This window comes from Buceros rhinoceros, unplaced genomic scaffold (genome assembly GCF_000710305.1).
Source record: "Buceros rhinoceros silvestris isolate BGI_N320 unplaced genomic scaffold, ASM71030v1 scaffold6931, whole genome shotgun sequence".
Classification (NCBI taxonomy): Eukaryota; Metazoa; Chordata; class Aves; order Bucerotiformes; family Bucerotidae; genus Buceros; species Buceros rhinoceros.
In genome coordinates, this window is record NW_010394775.1 from 13,315 (window position 1) to 36,022 (window position 22,708).

At 44.8% G+C, this 22,708-nt stretch overlaps 2 protein-coding genes across 2 annotated transcripts in view; one reads left to right on the forward strand and one right to left on the reverse strand.

Annotated features, from left to right (window-relative positions):
- Nucleotides 1-715: 715 nt before the first annotated feature.
- IPPK (inositol 1,3,4,5,6-pentakisphosphate 2-kinase) lies at nt 716-15,425 on the forward strand (the record flags this gene model as incomplete). The annotated part of the gene is made up of 12 exons (XM_010145321.1): nt 716-763; nt 5,898-5,993; nt 6,793-6,859; nt 8,101-8,222; nt 8,663-8,752; nt 9,343-9,401; nt 9,745-9,817; nt 10,733-11,012; nt 12,050-12,200; nt 13,312-13,414; nt 13,811-13,890; nt 14,843-15,425. Coding segments are annotated over 12 exons (1,395 nt in total), but the record flags the coding sequence as incomplete, so codon positions are not given.
- A 2,189-nt stretch (nt 15,426-17,614) lies between these two features.
- The window catches only part of CENPP (centromere protein P), a 131,648-nt gene continuing 126,554 nt past the window's right edge, over nt 17,615-22,708 (reverse strand). The window contains 4 exon segments of the mRNA XM_010145319.1: nt 17,615-17,680; nt 17,682-17,794; nt 18,068-18,159; nt 19,471-19,550. Of these exon segments, the coding sequence (XP_010143621.1) occupies nt 17,615-17,680; nt 17,682-17,794; nt 18,068-18,159; nt 19,471-19,550 (351 nt within the window).

Genomic DNA, 22,708 nt, shown 5'->3' on the forward strand with positions numbered 1-22,708 from the left:
AGCAGGATTTTATTGAGAGAAAGATACTTCGGGTGACTTCTGTGATAGAAGACTCTTATTAGGCTCAAGGAGAAAGATCTAGGTTTTTTAGGACATCTACAGAATATTTTTGTCTGAACTGAATTGTTTAAAAAATAGAATAGAAATTGTAAAAATGACAATTTTTTTTTTTAAGGTAAGATATTTGGAAACCTGCTGCATTTGTTCCCATGTGGTGTGTTTGCTGTTTGGAAGCTGAGAAGTAGCAGGTTTGTAAGTAGAACAGTGTAGCTACTGCTGGTAACTGTTGTGTCTCCTCAGTACTTTGTAACGCTGTGCTGATACTGTCAGCTGATGATATCTCAGTGGGTCTTGCTTTTTTTTTTTTCCCCAAACACCTTTGCCCCGAAGGTGATAAGAGTGTTTTTCTGTTTGTCTGACCCTGCGTTGTACCAGGTTTGAGGAGCAGTGCTGTACGCTAAGGGAGTGTTTCCCCTGTCACACTTGATACCTGGGAGCGCGGAGGGGCTGCCCTGTTACAGGGATGGCAGATCTGGGAACAGTGATGTATTTGATTTCAAGTTGAGTGAAATAACAATCTAAAAAGCCTGGTTTGCTTTTCTTTTTTCCTTAATTTCTCAGATGAGGTACGGGGGGAACCAGAATATTATGCAATTCAGAAATTGCGATGTACTTCATTGCTAATGAAGCTGTTTTCTTTCCTGTCTTTCTTTAGCGCTGTGTGGTGCTGCGGTTTTTGAAGTCCCCCCCAAACCAGACTAAGGTAAGATTCCTCATGCACTGTTGATAAAACCCCCCAGGTAAGCCAATAACCAGTCTGAGGAGAAACAGGAAACCCGAGAAAGAGCTGTGACTGATAGGGGGAAGAATATGGGCCTGTTTTGAAACATGCCCGTGGTTCAGGAGTTTTGGCAGTAGGAGGAAATTTGAGGTCTTGTTACGTAACTGAGGTTATGTGACTGCAGCTGTCCAGACCTTTGTGTGGGACAGATGGCCAGAGCGCAGCGTGTGCAAGGTGCGGCATTCTGCAAGGATCGCCAGCAGCTGAGCAGGCTCGTCTTGCCTGGCAGTGTAGGAGAGCACGGTGATGCTGAGGAAGAAATGACAGTTTCCCGGCTGTTGGGGCAGAAGAGCACCAGTGCAGGACTGGTGCCGTGACAGAAGGCTGCTGTTGACTACCCATTCAGTGACTGAAAAGCTGTGGAATTTGGTCACAGATCTGAAAAAGTCACAGAAAAGCCTTTGTCAGTGAGTGACTTTAGTGTCCTGTCTGCTGCAAAAAGAACATGGTGGGACTCCGTAACCAGTTTCTTGAGCTGTGGCAGAAGGTTTTTCTGCTCGAGAAGGAACTGAAGCAATTTACCTTAGATTTGCTTTAGCAGGGATAAAAAATAGTCAAGAATCAATGGTGGAGGGTAAAAGTGAAGTGTCAACACAGTGCTCCACAGTGCCCCAGAGATCCCAGGGGGCCAAATTCTGCCATTTCCTCAGCCTCAGGAGTAGTCTTTAGGGTGTGTTTCCTGAGAGATAGAGGGGATGGCTTGAGTTAGGGCAGCTTCTGAGGCATGGCTTTGTAATGTTCAGTGGCAGACTGTTGTGATAAGAAACACAAAAACCATGAGGGCTCTGCTGAGAGCTGGAGGAGTGCTTCATTTCAGGGAAAAAGAAACAAGGATGAATGTACAGTACACGGATAGGCAGAACATTTTGCTTTAAATCGGGAAGATGAGTGTGAAATGTGACCAGTTTAACAAGGCACAGAAGAGGAGAAGCTTCTAAAGCAGATCAGAGGAAAGCAGAGGAGGGTAAAACCCATGAGTGCAGTGTACATAACGGTTCTTTGATGGCCTTTCTTCTACTATTTTACTGGAAAAGAAAGTCTGGTAAAACTAAAGCGTGACTCAAGTTTTTGGCCTGCTTTTAGTGGCAAGATTTCAAAAACGTATCCCGCGCTGCTGTGCAGCAGTGCAAGATAACGATGTCCAGAGTTTATGAGAACAGGGAAGAGCGCAGTGGATCAGAGGAAAGGAAGACAGTGCCTGTCTCAATGGTTACTGCAGCAGGGGAGAATCGGACCCCAAGTTCAGTACACAGTCAGTCTGCTGCCATTTAGTTAAGAAAACAAACCAGAGTACCAGTGCTTTGCCTTTTTCTTTTATAAAGTCTAAAGACATTATTGCATAGTAACTGTTTTTAAGAACTTGACAAAGTCTGACAACATCACAAAGGAAGCCAGGAAGTGACTTTTCAGTCACCCATCACAGTGTGAAGTTGATAATACTTTCTTGGACAACTTTGGCCTGCCCGTAGTTTTTTTGGATTGGGACAAGAAGAAAAATCTCCTGGACACGACGTTCTGTTGGTATATGAATGCTCATCAGGTTCGTGAATGTCTTTCCCCTGCACAATCAGATTAATGAGGTGCTCAGAATCCTACCAAGCACACAGACAGATCACAGTAGATATTCCTGTGGGCTCAGGCTGATGGAGCACCAAGAGTTCGCTTTTTAGAAATGGTCGGCAGAACCTCTAGAGTTGCTCCAGCCAGGCACGCTTCTCCTCCTCCTGCTGTAACAGCAGAAAGGCAGTTTGTGGGTGCAGGCGGGGGGAGCACCTCTGACAGTGCTGCAGACAGCGTCTCGCTGAGCTCACTCCCGACTGGAAGCGCATGCTACCGGAGCAAACTCCCCTGGTACCCGTGGAAGTGTTGGTACGTTTTGAGGGCAGCTGGCTGGTGGCCAGCTCCAGCATTCTGCATTTGCCTTCTACTGTGATTGCGTGGACTTCCTGACACACAATGGCTTTTGGCTTTGTCCTCCAAAGAGAAGATTACGTAATTTGAAAATATTTAATTATTTTGGTGATTTTTTTTTTTTTTTTAAAATACCAGTTTTGTTCTTGGAGCAGAATGGAAGATAAATATTTAATCTCTGGATCTGTAAACAGGTCCTGGAGAGTCAGAGTTTTGGTACAAATACGGACATAGCAAGATGACAGCTGTAGGAGAGAAAATGTTTTTTAGATGCAATCTGTATTCCTGACTAGTGCAAGATGAGTTGGGATATAAAGTGTTACATGTGCACAACACTGCAGCTCGTCCAATGTGAACGACTCTGAGGGAAGCAGCTGAAGCACAATAGTTTCTAGTAAGACCCATTCTGAAATTCAGATGTGGGCAAATGCGTCTCAGTCTCCCCTGCTTAACTCCTCTGGAAAGGTGAAGAAGTCTGGGTGCTGCTTTTTATTTATAGGGTTTAGTTCTGAACCTGGGAGTAGGTAATCTAGTGGTTAGGCAAGGTGGTGTTATTGCAAATTAGATACTGTTACAACTCCTTGTTTTAATGAAAAATACTCATAATCAATACTGTCACTCTGGGGCTTGCATCTCCTAAGTAGAGGTCAAGTGTCAGGACTCCTGGAATGGTTTTAATTGCATGTTGCTGTTTTCAGTACAGGAGTCTTCTGCGTGGTGATGTTTTTGCCTTTTTGCTGTATTGAACCTATTTGATGACTCTTAGTGCTTTGCCAAATGGGCTGGCAGCGACGACGGGCAAAAGCTGTTCATCCTAGTGCTTTTTTGATGTTGGAGGGTGATGCTCTAGCAGCCTGTTAGTTGGTTTTTGTTTCTTGTTTACAGTATATCAAATACACTTGCTCTTAAAAAGGGGGTGAGCAGGTGTCTTAAGCTTGGTCTGTCGTTTTAAAGTTGTATTAATCTGTTTAACTGGTGAGTCTTTCCTTGTGGCAGTAGCTGTGAATGTCCTGATTTTTGGGTAAAGAAAGGTTATGTTGTCCTGAAAAGGGCAGAAATCTGTATATAAATAAAAGTTTTTGATGTCGTATTGCTGTTTCCCACTTCATCAGGTGAGGAAGATGTTTTAATTTAAATTGCTGGGGGTTCCCCTCTGCAAAGCAACTTCTGCCCCAGCCTGGAACGGCTGACACATGAGATACAGTGTGTTTGCCATTTGCCTGAGGTGAGCATTGAGGGGTAGGAGCAGGGATTTCCCTGGTGCTGGTCTCCTCTGCCTCTGGCTGAGGGCAGTGAAGGGGCTCAGGCTGCTGGCTGTCCCCTCTGAGGGTTCTTGGCGTGCTCAGCAATAGCGATGGGGGCACTGGCCTTCCTGGGAAGTGCAGATTGAGCAACACAGTTGTAAAACATCCTTTTGCATACCCATGTGGGTGGCCCACTCGCACATCTTGTGGCCTATTAATTATTTCTTCTTAAATAGAATTAGACTAAATGACTGCAATTGAGAAAGCTACTCAGGCATCATGGAGTGTGTTTTGTACCAAGACTGAAGCAGAGGAGGACTGTGGTTGTGAAGAGACTCCAGGCTTATTCTGGCTCCCTTAAAAGGGTTCAGGGAGAGCCGTTCTGAGAGCCACCTCCACAACGTGCCGAGCGGTCTAAAGAATGGGCACTGTCCTGGCCTTCTCGTAGAGTGACGGGAATGCTGCGTAAGGGCTTTGGGAAAACTCTGCTCTTTCTGCTTGTTCCAAAGCATTGGGTTTCTTGGTTAGTGCTTTGCATCCGGAACTAACCATGTGTAGTACGGTGTGCTTCTGGAGTAAGGGTGTAGGAACACGTGTGACTGCAGTGACTTCCCATTCCGTGAGGCACTGCTGCACACTGCAGCACTGCATACGGCTGCCTCAGCCTGGAAGATGAACGCTGCAAGAGGAGGAATGTTAAACTCGGTACGTGGACCCAGGAGGCCTGCGTTACAGTCACAAACGAACCTTCCTTCGGTCCCACACAACTGATGTAAGTGTGTCAGGTAACGAACCCTTCTGGGTGAAAACCCCTACCTGTTATGATGGTTAGTAAGATTGCGGGGTTACTGACAATCTCCTTGTACCCATAAACATTTTTAATTTGTGGTGGATGTGGTCTTTCCTCCTTTCTCTAGGAGTTGTCCTCCTGGCAGTTTATTTTCTCTTGCTCTGCTCTGTTTATTATTTTTTTTTCCTTCCTCCTGCTTGTGTTGTTTTTCTCCTCTGATTTCCTAACTTGGACGTGAGCAGTGCACTTTCTCTTCCTCTGCTGTTAATCCCAAGGGTAAATCTACATGGGTCAGTGCTTTGCAGCGTTCAGTGTTGGCCAAAGTAGTGCTGTTCCAGAAGGACACAGGTGCTTGTCTATCATAACCTTAAAATGCTGTGCAGAGAACCAGAGCATGCTGGACTGCGGGCAACGGGATAATGGTGGTGTGAAGCTTCTCTGCTACCCCTTCAATGAGCAGAGGTGTGTCTGAGTCAGGCTGCACTAATGTGGCCGTCCTGCTTCCAGGACTCGTTTAGCTTTGCTTCTACCTAGCTTGGCAGTTTTGTCTTGTCAGAGAACTTGGAGACATGTAACACAAAATCAACATCAGTTGACATTATAGTAAGATTTTTCGTTGTCCAGGTCAGGATTCGGGACAGATGGCAAATCCTGTACCTGTCTGTGCAGAGGTTTGTAATGTGGCTCAGTCTTTGTGGCCGTTCTCTTCCAAATCTGCAGGTGACAGCTTTATAGCACTGAAAGCCTCTCCGGCACGTCGCTGTTGGCAGGATGGTGTACTGTTCACCGCCTTCCGCTGTTACAGTTTTCAGAATAATGGTCAAAGACAGAGCAGGTCTTGAGTAATCTCACCCACTTCCACCTTTCTCATTTTCTGCTGTAACTTAGCAAGAAACCTCTTCCGACCATCTTCCTGGCTATCCTGGCCTCTGGGGCAGCAGTAGGGATCAGAAGTAGCACGTTTCACGTGTTTAATTTCAGCGTGCACTGACCTACCAAGCTCAGCAGAGCAATTAAGCAACTTTGCTAAATAGTTGACTCGTATGTGGTGTATTCTTAAGTGTTGCTTGTCATTACTTCATGGCAAAATTACCACGTTTCTGTCTTCCAGACTTCAGAGGAAATACTACATCATCTGCAAAACATTGTAGACTTTGGAAAACATGTCATGAAGCAGTTCTTCGGGGAGAACTACGTTCATCACGGGGTAAATGTTTTATTCTTGACATAAATGGCTTACGCATTGTCAGCATTAAAGGGTTTGGGGGATCACTGAATGCCAATAAAAGGAATTAGCAGGGTTTGGAGGTATTCCCGAGCAAGATAAACACACAGAAGAAGCATTTGGATCAGAACAAAGTGATTCACACTGTGCTGATGAGGTGACTGGATTGTACTCCACAGTTTGAACTATTTCAAGCCACTAATGAGAAGAGTGGGCATTTCTTTGTCCTGCCTAAGGTGAGAGGTGCGAGAGAGAGATTTTTAGACTAACTGCAGAACCAGGGGAGAAATCTGGTTCCTGTGAACTGTCAAGGTTTCCGTGCAGTCAGAGGTAACCCTTTTCCTGTTCTTCAGGGTGGCCAGGACTAGTTACCTGAACATCTCATACCTGGGAGGAAAGGTTACACCTTCTTCTGGAACTCGAGTTAGCAGTTCTGCCTTGGAAGGGTGGGATGCGAGATGTGGGATGGGATAAAATGGGACTCTCTCCTTTGTGAAAAGGACAAAGTGGTGCAGGTTTCTTCATGCACATTAAACTTTCACTGAAAATGCTCTTTCTCCTGCCTTTATTGAAATCAGGTTTTGGTTTTCACAGAGGGGTAAGTGTTGCCTGTGATTGCAGGTGTAGGTCTTCACAGAGCCGGTGAATCAGAGGGAGCAGCTGCTGTCTGGACAGTTTCCTATGCTCTTGTTAACACCCACTGAACTTTGGCATTGCATTTTAAGACCCCCAAACTGGATATTAATTTTTGTGTTGAAATAAGTTTTCTTATTTTTTGTAGGAAATTATTCAACTGCCTTTAGACTTCGTAAGACAGCTGTGTTTAAAAATTCAGCCAGAGAGGCCAGGTAAGTGCCAGGGGTAGCAGTAAAAAGGAGCCTTCCTCAGGCTGTAAAGCATTTTGTATCCTTATAAAGGACAGAAGCGCCGTACCTCAGAGTATGAGGAAACTTCTTTCAATATTCAGACAATTACAGGTGATTTCTCCTGGCTCTGACATGGTGCTCTGGGGCCCTTAGCCAGCGGTGAAGTGCCAGTACATTTTTCTGATCCCCTTGGACGGGGTGCGGGTGAAGGGGACAGGCATGCGAGGTGAGGGTGCACTGACCTTGTGAAACGTTCTGGAACGTGCTGCAAGACTTGAGCTTTGGCAATCTGTGACGCATGCAGGGTGAAGTGAAGCGCTGCAGAACTTGGTGTCATCATTCTTAGCAGCACGTGGGTGCATGGCTCTTCATGCGTGGCTACAAGTACAGTGGGGCGTAAGCTCTGAAATGGGCAAAGGGTGCCCCTCATGGTGTACTCAGCTTATGTTCTGGAATGTTGTTGAGAATGGCCAGAGACTCCTGCTGTGGCCAAGTTCCTTGAAGAAACACATGGGGTTAACTCGAAGTACCGTAGCCAACGGTTCAGTGCCTTGGATTCAGGCAAAAATGGAATTCATTTACATACAGTGAGCACAGGACCCTCCATTTATTGCTGGCTTGTTCTCACCTTTTTGAGGAACAGTTCCACAGTGCCAGAAACCTGCAAGGCAAGTAAAGGGTGTCTAATGGAAGTTACAAAATAGATGATGCTCTGGCAGAAGTGAATGATGGAATTTCATTTTATTTCTTGAAGTTAAATTTTGTGTGTCTGCTGCTCCTGGGATTTCTTTGGAGGAGGAAATGTGGCTGGCAGGAGCTCTCCAAAACAGGAAGGTTTTTAAACCTTGAGGAAAGAGTTTCCTTTAATGTTACCTTTCACTTAAGCCTGTCTGGCTTACGAAGGAACTTCTCTAATGCTTTGGATTTCTGGGTGTGTCTGATTTGGCAAGAGGCTTTCAGCTGAACGTGGATGGGTTTTTGCTTAAGCCTGCATTTCTGGGGGAGAAAGAAGGTTTCTTCTTGCTCATCCTAGCACAGTACACACGTAGTTGCGGGCTGATGCCTAATGAGGCTTCCGTTTCTGAGACTTTTTTTCCTATTGCAATATATTTTTCAGAAGAGATGCTTTTCCTAGCAGTGGGAGCTAGAACAGAACACAGGTATTCCGTGTGTCTCTCCACTAACACAGATATTTGTGTTGGGTATGTTTTTGTTTTCCCCAGAGTCTCGCTGTGATAAAGACATGGACACTCTAAGTGGTTATGCAATGTGCCTTCCTAATCTCACCAGGCTGCAGACCTACCGTTTTGTGGAACACCGGCCCATCCTCTGCATCGAGATCAAGGTACTGGATGGGAGAAGAGCCCTTGGGGGGAATTTGTTTGCGTGTTTTCGGTACAGACTGACCAGAGCAGTTTCAGGGAACGTGGCAGTGGGCTAAGGGACACCTCTCTGCTTTCATGGTGACACACAGGATGAAACATCCCTCTTCCAATCCCCGATCCTTGGAAACTTGGGAAATTCCCAGGTGTTACTAAGCTTTTTATAGGCCACAGCAGTTTTGTGTGTCTGTGTTTCTTAACTGAGGACTCTAAAAGTAATTGGGAATAAATATACAGCTTTTTAAGTGTTGGATGTTGACTTTTTATTTATTTATCTATTTATCAGATGTTCTTTTTATTTTCTCATTTTCTTTTAACTGGAAAGATTTGCATGTTGTGTGCCCTTATTTCTATAAAGAAATGTATCTATGTTTCTAATCTATCTTTTTTTTCTTTGTTTTAGCCAAAGTGTGGCTTCATTCCTTTTTCCAGCCATGTTTCACAGGAGATCAAGCACAAGGTGTGTCGTTACTGTATGCATCAGCATCTAAAGGTACATTTTATTTTGAAGTCATCCCGCTTTCCTTTGTGCACTGGTTTTTATTTGCTGTCCCAGTCCTGCTTTGCTGCTGAAACTTGCTTAAATCTCTGAGATGACTAAAGACAGTAGGTGGATACACGTCTGAGTCGCTGGGTGTGAATGTTTAGTGAGAGCTGGAACAAGTTCTGTGAGAAGCTGGACGCCAACAAATACAATATTAGTCGTTGAGGATGATTAATGCTGTCGATGGGGCAAACTCTGGTATCAGTTTTCCCTCCAAGTAGAGCTCCCCCAGTGCCTGGTGGCATTCCGTAACCTCCAACAGCGTGTGACACACAGGGAGTTCACGTGGCCAATGTGCATTGTGACTGAAATGGTGTAACCGAGCCTTGCCTTAACTCGGTGGGACCCTTCTCTGTGCTTTCCGTTTGTGAATGCAGTTGGAGTGACATGAGTTAAACGTGACCAAGAAGAGCCACAGCAGTTGTGAATTTCATGTTCCAAGGGTTCGAAGTGGCGAGGGCAGGATGTTGGCTGTTAAATAGCTGGGTGTGGTTGTTCCAGGAGGAGTGATAAACAGCAGTGGTGTGGCTTTTCTACAGGTGGCAAACGGAAAATGGAAGCGACCGAGCAAATACTGTCCGTTGGATCTCTTCTCAGGGTGAGGAAGCGGGGAACTCGAGTCTGTGCTTCACATTTTACTCAGGTTACTCTGACCTTCACTGCAGTGCTGAAGATGATCAGTGCCTGCTTGCTGACACTTTCAGTGAATATTTCTGGTGCTCTACCACTCTTTACACCTCTTTGAGGAGTCAGAGTTGCTTATTAGCAAACCAGGGCCTTTTGCTACCTGACAGTAAACCTGAGGGCGGGTTAGTTCACTCTGATTTGAAGTTCACTTCAGGTGCCCAGCGCTATCTCCACAGAGCCCTGCGGGGTGGCTGTAAACATTTAAAGGCTCTGATAAAACATCCTTTGATTCACTTTTTTTTCCCTCCCCCCAGAAATAAACAGAGAATGCACTTTGCTTTGAAGAGCTTATTACAGGAGGCACAGAACAACTTGAAAATATTTAAGGTAAGCAATCAAATGTCCCTGCTTGCTTTTTTTTCCCTTGGCTTTTAAACAATTTGACGTCTGCATCTGAACGGTGGAGATCCTACTTCAAGCCCCCCTAATCAGCATCATCGCTGCTGGACCCCACCAAAAGAGGAGAATAGGAAAATTCCTGATTAGATCTCCAGTTAGGACAGATAAGTAATAATTTCCCAGAACTAATTCGTCTGAATCACCAAGGAACTAGCAGAAAAGGACTTGTAAAGATGACCAGTGTTTTAAAACGTCCTGTAGGAAGATGGAGAGCTTTGTGCGTTGCTGCAGAGAGGTTTTTAAATTACTGTTGCAGCATTGGTGTAGAGTGACTGCACCAAGGAGGTGACTGGTTACCTTCCCTTCCTGTGGCATTAACGCAGGAAAATACACAGCAGTAACTGATGGTTTAGGCAGATACTCAGATTAATTGTAGGGAGTAAGATTCTTTACAGCTCATTTCCAGTATTAAACCAACTACTTGAATTACTTCCGTGAACTGTCCTATTTTTTCTGTTACTGTCCCTTTTCAGCCCTCTGTTTTCCGGTCTGCCTTTTAAACAAGGGTTGTTTCACCTGGTGCTTTTTTACTATTGACATTACTCAGAAAGAAGTGATAGGAAGATGTGCGAAGTGTCAGGTGACTTTTATTGCTCTGACTGCAACAGTTGGTTGAGTTGGCACAGTCGCACTGGGTTGGCATTTTGGTCCCGATTCACTGGTGGTGCCTGATTAACCTTCGGAGGGCCAGTTTGTTCGAGATTGGGAGCGTGTGCATTTGTACGCAGACTGTTACACTGATCTGAGTGACGTGTCCTCAAATACCAAGTCTGATGCTTTGATTAGCTAAGTATGAATTTCATGAAGTGACTAAAAAAAATTTTTGTCTTTCCTCATTTGCAGAACGGGGAACTAATTTATGGCTGTAAAGATGACCAGGACTGTGTCTCCGACTGGAATGAACTTGCTCGTCACTTAAAACCTTTCTTTTTTCCTTCCAACGGGTTGGTCAGCGGACCACACTGTACAAGGACAATTGTTAAAGAACTCATCCACGTTATAACTATGGCACTACTAAGTAGTACCGATGCCTGCAGGGCAGGTGATATGAAGACAATTCCCATTTCTCAAGGAAGAAGCTACTGTGAAGCAAGTGCTTTTAATAAGGAGCTAGTAAGAAATGGTAAGGAGCAGGTCTGTGAGTGCTGTCAGCAATTTTACCACACAATTCAGATTTAACATTTAAAAAATGAGCTCTGAGCTGCATCACTGCTTTTCATATGACCTGTGGTGAGCACTTCTAGCACTGACAGGGCCAAAAGTAAATTCAGAAGGTGGTAGAGGAAAGATGGAAGAAAATAGCAGTTTGAGTGGATACCCATTGTGGGTGTTCCAAATGAGAGGGGAATTTTCACGTGGCACGTGATGAGGTCTGGCCGCTCTGGTTGCTTTGTTACATGGCAGCCGTTCTTGCCCTTCCCGCTCCTCCTGTCAGCCCTCACCAGCTCTAGGGTGTAGCTCATCTTCTTTCCTTCCACTGCTCCGCTGCTGGTAAAGAGACAGGTATGGATAGCGGCGGGGAAGGAACAAGAAGTGAGAGTTGGGAAACTGCAAGGCATGTTAATTCCTTGGAGCGTAAGTTCTGTAAAGCTCCAGTTATTCATGATGCTGCTATTACCCTAATGACACAAGCTACAGGTTTCTTACTGTACTTTTGAGGAAGATCTTTCTTGTTGCTGGTTGGTTGTGTTGTGTGGAGAAAGAGGAGAAAGAGTTACAGAAACGACAACAAATACAATCCTGTCTCTACAGTATTAAAAAGACCCGATAGCCGAAGAGCTACTTTATGCCAACAGTTCATGCTGTTGAAAGTTGAATTTGTGGTGGCTTCAAATTCACGTACAAAATTTCTCTTGTAGCCTCAAACAAGTAGATTGCAGTGGAAGTGTGTGGGGTTTGGGGGGTTATTATTTTTTTTTTAGTTATTTGTTCTGTACCAGGAGTTTAAATCTGTGGTCAGACATGGGCTGTTTAAGTGTGCAGGTAAGTACCAACACCTGGCGCGTCAGGATTTGGAAACTGAAGCGTTTTGGGGTGTCTCCCCACCCTGTGAAGAGTCTGAAGAGTATTTGGATTGGCTTTGTGAACAAGCACGTGTAGCGGCAAAATGAAGCAGAGACGAACTCAGGTCCACTTTACTGAAAATACGTTTTCTTCTAGGTAAACATAAACTGGACAGCTCTGGCTTGCCGAGGGGTTGTCTCCTTTATAAAACCCTCCAGGCCCAGATGCTCGACATGCTGGGTATTGAAGGCCTCTATCCTTTGTACAGCAGAGTGGAACAGTACCTGGAGGAGTTTCCTGATGAGAGGTAAGACCTGATGGCTTTTTTTTCTAGTTCTGATTTAGCAGGTACCCAGCCAGGACTGGCTCTGTTCAGAGACACGTATTTTGTTGTATACACCCCTCCTTCATGGTATCGCATAGTCTGAACTTGTGACTGGACGTGACATGTACCATAAAAGAGGAGGTTTATTGTTAAAAGATTTGATGTCCGTCACCTTGGCCTGAATTTTTTAAGTAATGATGATGGGCAGTTCCAAATGCCAGATTGTAACCTGTGTCACACGGGGTCAGATCACAGTCACAAAACTCTTCATCTTACAGTATTTCTTGCCTGCTGAAGACATAGTGGGCACTGCAAGCTGCTGTATTTGTTCTCAAACTAAGCTTATGCGTTGTAACAGTAACGGCTATGAAAAGCCTGAGCTGGACAGTTCTTGCCTTCTGGGGCGGACACTGGCCTGTGGCTCTGCTGTCGCCCACACGAGGGCACTCTGGCTGCACCCGCCGGCGGCGGCTGCGGGTGCTCCTGCAGCTCCTTCGGCTCCCCGTGGGGTTGAAGGGTTTGCTCCAGGCCGTGATTCATTTCTGCTGAAACCACTTGCAGCGTGGCTGGCTTGTGTAATCATACATAAAACAAATAATGTGAGAATGTTTTCTTTCATCTGCGTGCTGCAAACCCTGCTCTTAGGGGTTAAGCCTTTCAGCAGGCGTTCCGATATTGAACAAACCGTCTGTCCCTGAGTTAGCTCACGCTGGAGGCAGAGCAGGGCCCTGTCAGATAAGTGTTTACCATCTGTGCTTTCAGCAAGGCTTCTGGGAGCTCCTGCAAACTGTTAGATATATTGAAACTTTCCCATTTTCGGAAGAAAATCATCTTCTTACACTGATACACAGGTGGCAGTGGATGAAGAACAGTTCCTCCTTTAAAAAAACCTGAACCCAAGTTCTAAACACCAGCAGATGTTGGGTGATATGAGGATAACGGGGCTGGTCATGGTGTTCGAGCTCTGAGCATTAAACTGTGGCCATGTTTATCAGTGTCACTGTTGGTTTCTTCTAATCTGGGCTGCTGAAGAAAGAGCGCTTTGAAAAAATCATCATGGCTGTCTGTAAATCTTCTTTTAAAATTTATTTAGAAGTACGTTGCAGATCGATGGACCTTACAATGAAGCATTTTATGAGAAGCTGCTAGACCTTTCCACTGAAGACGACGGGACCGTAGCTTTTGCGCTGACTAAGGTACTCTTGTCCTTGCACCTTCGTAGCATCACTGCTGTGCCAGGGTGCATCTTTACAGCAGGAGCAGTTAAAAACAAACATGTTTAGCACTAGTCCTTGAGAGAAGAGTAAAGCTGGGTATTTCCTTTCTAGACTGAGCGAGCATTTGTGTGAACCGGTGCTATTCTGGCCTTCAGTAAAAGTATCTGCAGGAAATAAATAAACATAGCTCTTACACAGGTTGTGTAAAACCACTTGCTCCTGCTGCCCCTCTGTTAGAGATCACGTCCAGCTCTTCAAGGGCCCCATTCGAATACGGGGAGTTACGCTCATGACACCTTTTAGAGCAAACAGAATGCTTTCCTAAGGGCAAACGCACTGGTAAGGGAAAACTGAGGTGACTTTTCTGTCATGTAGGTGCAGCAGTACCGAATAGCGATGACGGCTAAAGACTGCTCTATCATGATTGCCCTTTCGCCCTGTCTCCAAGATGAATGGTAAGAAACCGACCTGCTTTGGAGTGACTCCTTGCTTGCTTAGAAACTGGAGATGTCAGTGATTCCAGTAACTTTTAAAAGTGATGTGGCTTTCTCTTGGGGGCTGGGGAGGTGCTCCAAAGATGTGGCTGTGAGCATATTAGTACAGTAGAGTTCTGATTTAAGGCATTTAGGACAGATGTCTGTACCTGAAGAGTTTTAAGTTGATAAAAAGGGTTAAGGTTTTACATTTCCTCCCTTCTTGAAATTTGCCCTGACTGTTCATAGTAGATAGTACATGGTTTTAACAGGGTACAATGGTTCTGCCTCCTGTAACTTTTCAAGATGAGTTGCCTTTAACTGCCTAATTAGAACAAAACCAAGGTGATAATCAAGAGGTGACACTTCTCACTGTAAGGCAGGAGGCTTTGACTCAGTATTACCCATTTCGACTTGTGTCAGCAGTAACAGCCTGACTTAGGGGAGTTTGCTTTTCCAAAGCCTCAATGTTTTTAGAGAATATTGTTTTAGCCCTGCAGTTCTCAAATAAAACATTCACAATGGAGATGACTCGTGCGGTGGTTGACTTACAGTAAATGCTCCATCCTTCAGTGTGCTTGGACCTCAGTTCTGATACAGCTCAGCCTTACCTTGAACCTCTCTAGGAGTGGCAGTGATTTTTTTGTGTACCTGCCACTAGAAACAGGTTGGATTTAGGAAACACTCTCAGGTAGTGTGGCTTTGTAATGTTTTGACTGAAGCTGTGTGGAAGCTGGCAGGAAACCAACTGAAAGAGGTGTCAGCAAGACTTTGAGACTGGTTAAGCCAGAGCTATAGCTCCCTAAATGCTGCCTTGGAAGCTTATTTTCTTCCCACAGAAGTTCTGAGATAAAGATGAGAGTCACTTCTGCAAAAGGACTTGGGGTACATGGGTGAAAACCTGTCAGCTGCACAATGTGGTTTTGTTTTCCAGCTCTGAGAAAAGACCTGTGGTACTAACATCCAAATCGAGATTCACCTTCTCTGTTTCTGTCCTGGACCTGGACCTAAAACCATACGACAGCATTCCTCACCAGTACGAACTGGACGGCAAGATAGTCAACTATTACCTGAAGAACGTACAGGCCAAAGATGACCCCGTTATGTCCAGTCTCTTCAAGGAGAATGAAGACTGCACATTAGTTCTCCATAAAGTGTAACCGTTTCCTTAAGGTCATTTTTATTCAAACACAGTAGAAAGTGAAAGATTAATGGCATACAATGATGGTGATTTTTTTCTATTGTGTTCAGTGCATTTTTCAGCTGTGAATGTGTTTGCTTTAAGAAATGATTTCTAATTGGTTTGCCTTTTCAGAAACACAGAATAGCACTAAACCACGCAGTCGCTCTATAACCTTAATGAATGTATTTACTATGACAGAGCAGGTAACGTGCCACACCTTGGGACTAGGGGACAGATCAAATTAATCCTAGAAGTTACTTCCTTAGAATCGAACGAGCACAGAATTGAAGGTTTCCTGAAGTATTGCACTAATGTAGAAAGCCTAATTACTAACAGGAGAATTGTCTTGGAGCTTGTCTTTGAGCCTCACTCATGCCTCCTAGGAAGAGGGAATGAATCTCAAACTTGAGCATTATGTCCACTGAAAGTACAGCTGGAGTGGCTCCTCCAGGGTCACTGATGTGCCACTGCAGAACACTTCTGCGTACGAATGGGCGAGATGAACACCACCAGACTGCCTCTAGAAGCTGTGTGATCACCTAAAGCTTCCGAAACTAAGGGAAGAGGGTTCAAATTAAGTGTCTCTGAGATGTGTGGTAGCTGGGCTTAACTCCTCTGACATACTAGTCTTTTATTTTCTATATGTTATATGCTGCTATTGAAGGTGAAACCACAGCTCGCTCTTACCTAATGTAAATGGAGCTACAAGAATCATATATTCTGTGTTTTACCTATTATTTCGGGTCTTTCAGATTGTGTCAGCCCTTGGCATTACTTCACTGACAGCCCACTTACTGCGTAGCTGCTTTCGGGCTCGTTCTTTTTGACAGTGTCTGATTTCCTGAAGCTGCAGGGGGGTCTCTCTCACGAGGAGAACTGGAGCTAAGCTTGTATCGCCATGGCAGCACTGTATCGATGCCTTTGCCCTGTAAACATTGCTGTGTGCAGCTGAAGTCTTGTGTGGTGGTGCAGGAAAAGGCACCCCGCAACGGGATGCTGCGGCAAGGCACTAAGCTGGCAGCTGAGTGTGGCAATAACCCCTTCTTCCCAAGGAAAACCTGGGAGGAGAGAGTGCTGTTTAGAAATCCAGAAATTCCTCAGCAGCTGGACAAGGGAAGGAAGGTCGGGCTGTCCACAGCTGGAAAGGTTTCAGGTTTTTATGCTGTAACTTTACACACATTTCATCTGCAAGTAGAAGCGTATGTGCTGATCAAACAGTTCCATTGTCATGCAGGAAGGAGCTAAAGATGAAATGAGCTAAAAGCCTCACTAAACTAAACTAGCTAAACCAGTAACCTGTCAGTGGGTCGACTAGCAATGAGTTTTGCCTGTCTACTGGATTCTAAACTTGAAACGAGTCTGCCTTACAGCTACTGCGGTATTTTATTACAGAGCCGCTCTTCAGCTGAAGACTCTGACAGAAGCCAATCTCTTCTGTCAGTTCTTCCTGACATACCAGAACAGTAGGAGACTATTTCAGTGGACCGTTAAAATTACACTATTACAAACATATACTTTATGTAGTTCTTTATTTCTTCCCCTATTTCACCATTGCCATAAAATATTTTGTCATAATTTACAAATGGAGCCACAGGCGAACTGCTTGGACATCTCTTACTATTAACTCAAGCGTTCTCGGCTTGTGGTTTTCGGCACCTTGACTGCAGGAACAACTGTTGCTCCCTACCTGAGAAGGACGTGACTTAGAAGTGTAGTGGTTTTGTCTTGGGTAAGGTCGTGTGGTGGTGATAGCCAGTGCAGGGCAGGAACTCTCCTGGAAAGAGCCGAGGGGTCCAAGTGGTACAGAGAGGGAAGGAAGATGAAAGACAGCTGTCTGATCAGTTTTGTTTCTTCAGGGATGAATGTCTGAAATGTGACGCTTTCCTAACGTGTTACCTACTAGCATTTTCCCTGAGGAGTAGGAAGTGACAGCACAGTAGTGCTCAGCCAGTAACTGCTGCAGCTCCCCCTGCAGAAGCGTCCTTCTTTGGTTAACGCTGTGTCTACTCAACACACTGTGGGGAAAAAGTTACTTCATACAGTTACCCCCCCTTTTGTTTTTAGCATAGTATCCCCTTGAAATCTTCAAATTGTCTGCTCCCCCCCAATGGAATGAGAAAGCTGTTGAACTCTTGGTTCTAGGAGTCTCTTACTGTTCTCTCGTCATTTAAAAATCACTGTACTTTTACAGAGCTGTGAACCGAAATGGATTTTTATGGACTTGATTTTGACAGTGCATGATCTTTTAACACTTTCCAGGTATCTAGAAAATGTTAAGAAGATAAACCACTCTGGTACATTAATGATTCAGAAAGATGAATTTATAATGAAATCACTCTGTACATGTAACTATTTTATTTGGCATTTTTGTATTTAAATGGCTGTATTTATTTTCATGTCATGACAATTTATATATAACGTGCCATAATTGTACAGATAGCATGTTTTATGAGTATGGTTTCTAAATGGAAAATAACTTAATGTTTATATTCAATAAAATTATAGACTGTGTAACACAATATCTTAATTAAAACTACTTTTGAAATTGCTACCTGGTGTGAGTCAGGCTGGTATGTGGTGGTATTCACTGTCCCATCACCACTTTGATTAGGTTCTCAATTGCTGTCTCAGTCCCAAACAGATGCAGCAGGCTGCGGAAGTGGGCCGGCGCGTTGTCAGTAGTTGCTATCTTCTGCCCCAAGACTGCAAGAACAACATAACGATGAACGTTATTTTCTAACAGTGGTACCATCACTGCCAGCATTGGGGTTTTGGAGAACACCTGCTGTCCAGAGGAGACAGACTGGCTTCTCAGCCCTGTTAAACCACACCAGAGGCCCAGCTTAGCTGCTGGTGACATGGGGGGTTCTTTGCTGGGTTGGGCTCTGCAAGATGTATTTCCTTTTTATCTAAAGAGATGTTGGGCAAAAAAGGGGACAGGTTCTGTCTGAAAGAGGCCTGAGTGAATGATGTTACCTTGCTCCGGTACTTTAGTCAGAAGGTCCAGAACAGGCGTAGTTCTCCCTTCTTCATCCAGATGGATCTTCCAAACTATCATTAATTCAAACCTGTATCGTGTGCACAGAAAAGGCAGTAACGTGTTAACCATGCACCTGTAAGTCAGGTTTCACCAGAGCAGAACAGTGCAGCATCCCAGAGAGTCACATGCATTATGCTTTCCAGTATGATTCACCTCTGGCAGCGCAACTATGGTCTCTGGACTGGGGAACCAGAAATGTTTGACTCGGGGAAAGGGAATGGAAACAGAACCTGTCTAACAGTCTAACCACAGTTTACCATCTCAGCCACCCGGAGGTAAAGGGCTCACCTCTAAATGGCACGTTTGGCGCCATGGGGCCCAGAGAGTGCTGTTGGTTTATTTGCTAGCTGTGTTTTATTTCCAGTTGTTTCTCTGCACAAAATAGTGACTTTTTTTGGCTCTTGCTGACATTGTTTTACATGAAACTTCAGGGATTTTTTTTTTTTTTAACTCAATTTAAACTCCCAGACCCACCAGTACAGGGCTAGCAGGGAGCCCTGACAAATCCAGCATGTGTGGTAAGAGTAATAAATGTAAAGTGATCCCCTCCACCCACCTGATTTCCTTCTAAAACAAATGGAAAACTACAGCTACAGCTCCTCTTGGTGACATGGTAACTGCCATTTTCTTCCCATTCTTCCAAGACCAAAGACCTTAACTTTGCAGCTTGATGATTGCTGCACCGCCTGCCCTAGGAGTGAGAGCAGGAACTGAACAGGCTCCCTCAAGGGATGAGCTCCTCCACTCGCCTTATCTCAGAGGGGTGGCTGCCAGGGGCCCACCCTCTCACAGCACAAGGGCCATGGGCCTCAGCGTCTGTTCCACCCCTGGCTCTGGTCACATACTGCAGAAAGAAACCCAAGATGGCACAAATCCAGCTGAACCTGAGGCGGTTTCTGATGCACGAGAGGGAGGATGCATCCCACGTTCCTAAACTTTGAATTTAGACTATTGTAGCATGAGCTTCCAAAACCAAAATAATAGTAATTTTTTTTCTTAAAATGCAAATGAAAACCCTGCTACAGCCCTTGATTTCTTCCCCCCAGCTTTTTAAAAGAGGGGATGCACACAGTAGCAATACAATTGAGTGACTTAATGAGGCCGCATGCACATGGCCTGTACATATTTTGGGGAGCTTTTTTGTTTGTCTTTTTCTCCTAGTGTTTTTCATGTGTGGTTACAGCCCTAAAATTTATCACACATCATCTAACCTCTGTGTTTAGAGGCGTTACAAAGCAAAGTGACTTGGTATTCCAGCAGACTGCTTGTGTCGAGCTGGCCAACATGCGAGTCACAATCCTTTAGCTGCATAAATCGAGACGAGTGTTTATTTGCTTACCCAGAAACTTTGGGGTTCCTGAGAATGATGTAATCTCCCTGCAGTCCTTCCGGCAGGCTCACAACGTTGGGGTATTTGTCCTGTGAATAAACAGGTTCAAAAGAGTTTGAATTAGGTCAGACAACTCGGAGCTGACAGGGTGGTTTGTAGCTACTGCTTTCCAGTTGCAGGGGATTTTAATATGCTGCCATTTTTAACTTGCCTTTGTGAGCGTTAAGAGTAACAGTCCTGGTTGTTTTGTTTAACATTCTGATGTGGTTTGTAAGTTTTGATGGTTTCAGTTTTTTAGTATCATTCATGTGATAGGAAGAATACTTAAATTTGGTCACCTCAGAGAAAAAACCAGGATCATGTGCTTGCCCGAAGAGGCCCTAGATGTCCTTGTGCAAGACCTAGAAAACCTTCAAAGACTATTTTTTAACTCAGTTCTGTTAATTTGATTTAACAACGCATCATTATACTACGTCACAGTTTCACAAAACCCCCAAACACCTCACGAGCACACTGGTTTGATCTTTCTTTTGAGAAACTGGACCGGCAAGCTCCATACAGTGCTTTGAAGGCATGAAGTAATAAAGGCAAAAAGAGATAATTAAAATAACCCAAATACAATATAACCAAAATAACCTCTATCATCAAAATCTAATGGGACAATGGAAACATGACAAAGCATATAAAACTACCACCTGCTATTAAACATCCGTGTTACTGGGAATTAGAGCTGTTTTCAGTTACCACAATGTGCAAAGACTGGTCAGCGTTCCATTACTTTGTTAGTGCATCAGACATTTCAGAGTCTTCAGCGTGTGTATCTTGACTTACCAAAGCCTCCGCTCATGCTATAACTATTTTAAAAGAAGAGCAGATTAGGGGCTCCCTATGGCCTCTTTAGATGTTACACAGTCTGTGAGGTGACAGGTCAGAGTACAGAGGAGCTGTACACCAAAACTCCGAGGCAGATCACGATTAGTGCACCCAGCGGGGACATGCTGCTGCCACAGGACATGGCCTCTGGACATGGCCTGTTACTGTGAAGCCTTCCACACCGTGACTTGCTTGTGCTGTCTTATGTACTGGATACAAAGCTGTGTTCCAAAAATCGCAGCTTATAAAGCTGAAAAGTCTGTCAGCCTCGATCATTCTGCAGTGCTCCTGGGCAAGTGGTATGTCTTACAGAGAAGGAGCTGGAGAGCTCAGCTCTGAAAAGCGCTGGAGAAAATGAGTTTGGGCTGTTTTATAGGATTACGCCTCATCTGGCAGACTGAAATTGCTACCAGATGTGACCTTGCTCGGGTTTAGGAATTTTTGACAAACTGAAGGGGGGTTGTGCACAGTGCCAAATGACATAAAACACATGGAATTTGCCAGTTTTAATTGCCTCTCAGTACCTAGTACTGTGTTCACCGGGGACAAAAGCCACCATCTGTCCTGGGAATGAAGACACGTAAGGGGCAGCGATGTGCACGGTAGTTGCAGCACGAAAATGTGGCTAATGGAAGGTCACTTGCCCAGCAGAGCAGTGACCTTTTTTTTCAGCTTTACTCCCTGCGGAATTATGCTCCTCTGATGATAAAGTAAAACCAGTTTCTCAGGCTTGCCTTCCTGATAACCCCTGTCTTTGATACTCATTATGTGCCGCCTTTTGTCTGGTGCCATAGGTCTTGGGGAATCCAGCAACCCGGAGCTAAGGAGATCAGAAATACTCAAAATTTAGGATTAGCTTGTATCTGATGAGCTGGACTCTATGCTCCTCCTCTACATGAAGTCCCAGTTATACCGTAGCTAAACACCGAGTCATCCACCCCTACTGAGACCTTTGGGAATCACAAGAGAAAAGAGATCAGAGGAATTAGATAAGAGCGGCAACCTCCAAAGCACTGTAAAACACACCCACTGGGCAGTTCCTGTGTAGCTGCCCGAACGCATTTACCCCCAGCTAGGGGGTGGTAGTTGGTGGTGTACAGAAACCAGAGGTATCTCAAGGAAATCTCAAAGTGTATAGTTTTCTGTTGTCTAAAAGCTTCCTTGTACGTGGGAGCGAGTGCCTTAGTGAGTTCTGCAGGCAGGGAGCAGTTACTCTGTGCCTTCAATAAACGCCGGGGTTTTGGCAAGCCATCTGAATGCCATGAGAATCTGATCTTGTGTGAAACTCATAGGAGCTGGGATAAAACCCAGCCCTTAGCAGGGAGGTTCATATCGTAGCAATCCATGCCAAAACACAAATACCTACAATTCTCTTCAGGCGTATTACGTGCTAAAATTGAAGTCACTGACAGCAGCCTGAAGCCGTACCTCGCCCAGACCCACGTTCACAGGAGTCTGCCCATCTCACTGACTCCTTACAGTGACTACATGCAGAAGATGACCGCTGCGTCCAGGATGAAGTACGTCGTGTTAAACACTGACTGTTTAGGGAATGGAACCCAGGATACGCAGTCACACCGCTCATATTCTACTTACAAAAGGTAACGCCTGCATCCCACCGGTAAAACGTGGGGATCTGGCACATAACTGAGGAACCAGGGACAGGCTATCATGGTCCTGACTCAACTGCAATTCCAAGTGCACTTTGTGGGAACCAGATTATCATGTCATACTCTGCTGTGCAACTTATCCAAGTTTTCCCCAGGGAAGAGAAAAGCCGAGCAATAGGCAGGGCAGCAGAATGACCCGATCCATGGAGAGGTCTCTTGAGAAAGCCTGTGGGATCTCACCAAGCGGACACCAGGCAACTTGAAAGAGTAGCGCGATACCAGATGGGAAAGATCTGCTACAACTGCATTAGGCAAACCCTGACTTTAATCAAGAAATATCTTTCCTCAGATGACTTTTAAATGTCAGTTTCTGATCAAAACCAAAAGCCTGTGCTATTATTACTTCTGGACGGAAATTGTTTTTCCAGCTCCTTCAGGAGTCCAAGCAGGGAATCTTCTGGGAAGTTTTGTCTCAATCAAAAATAGTTTCAAATCACAAAGGGACGACCATCATGATGGAACACAAAGCATTCGCTTTCTCCCGTGGCAGATTTGACACACAGACAGACACACACACACAGAGCCATCTGAGCAAATATGCTCGGAGTATCTATTTTTAAACAAAACAGGTTATTCTTCAGCTGTTTAAAACTGCATTGCAATTTTCTGCATACTAAAACTCTTCTAAGGAAAATGTTTTCAGTTTTTCAGCTTAAGAGCCATGACTAAGAATGCAAAGCAAAATTGGCAAGGCAGGAGCTATA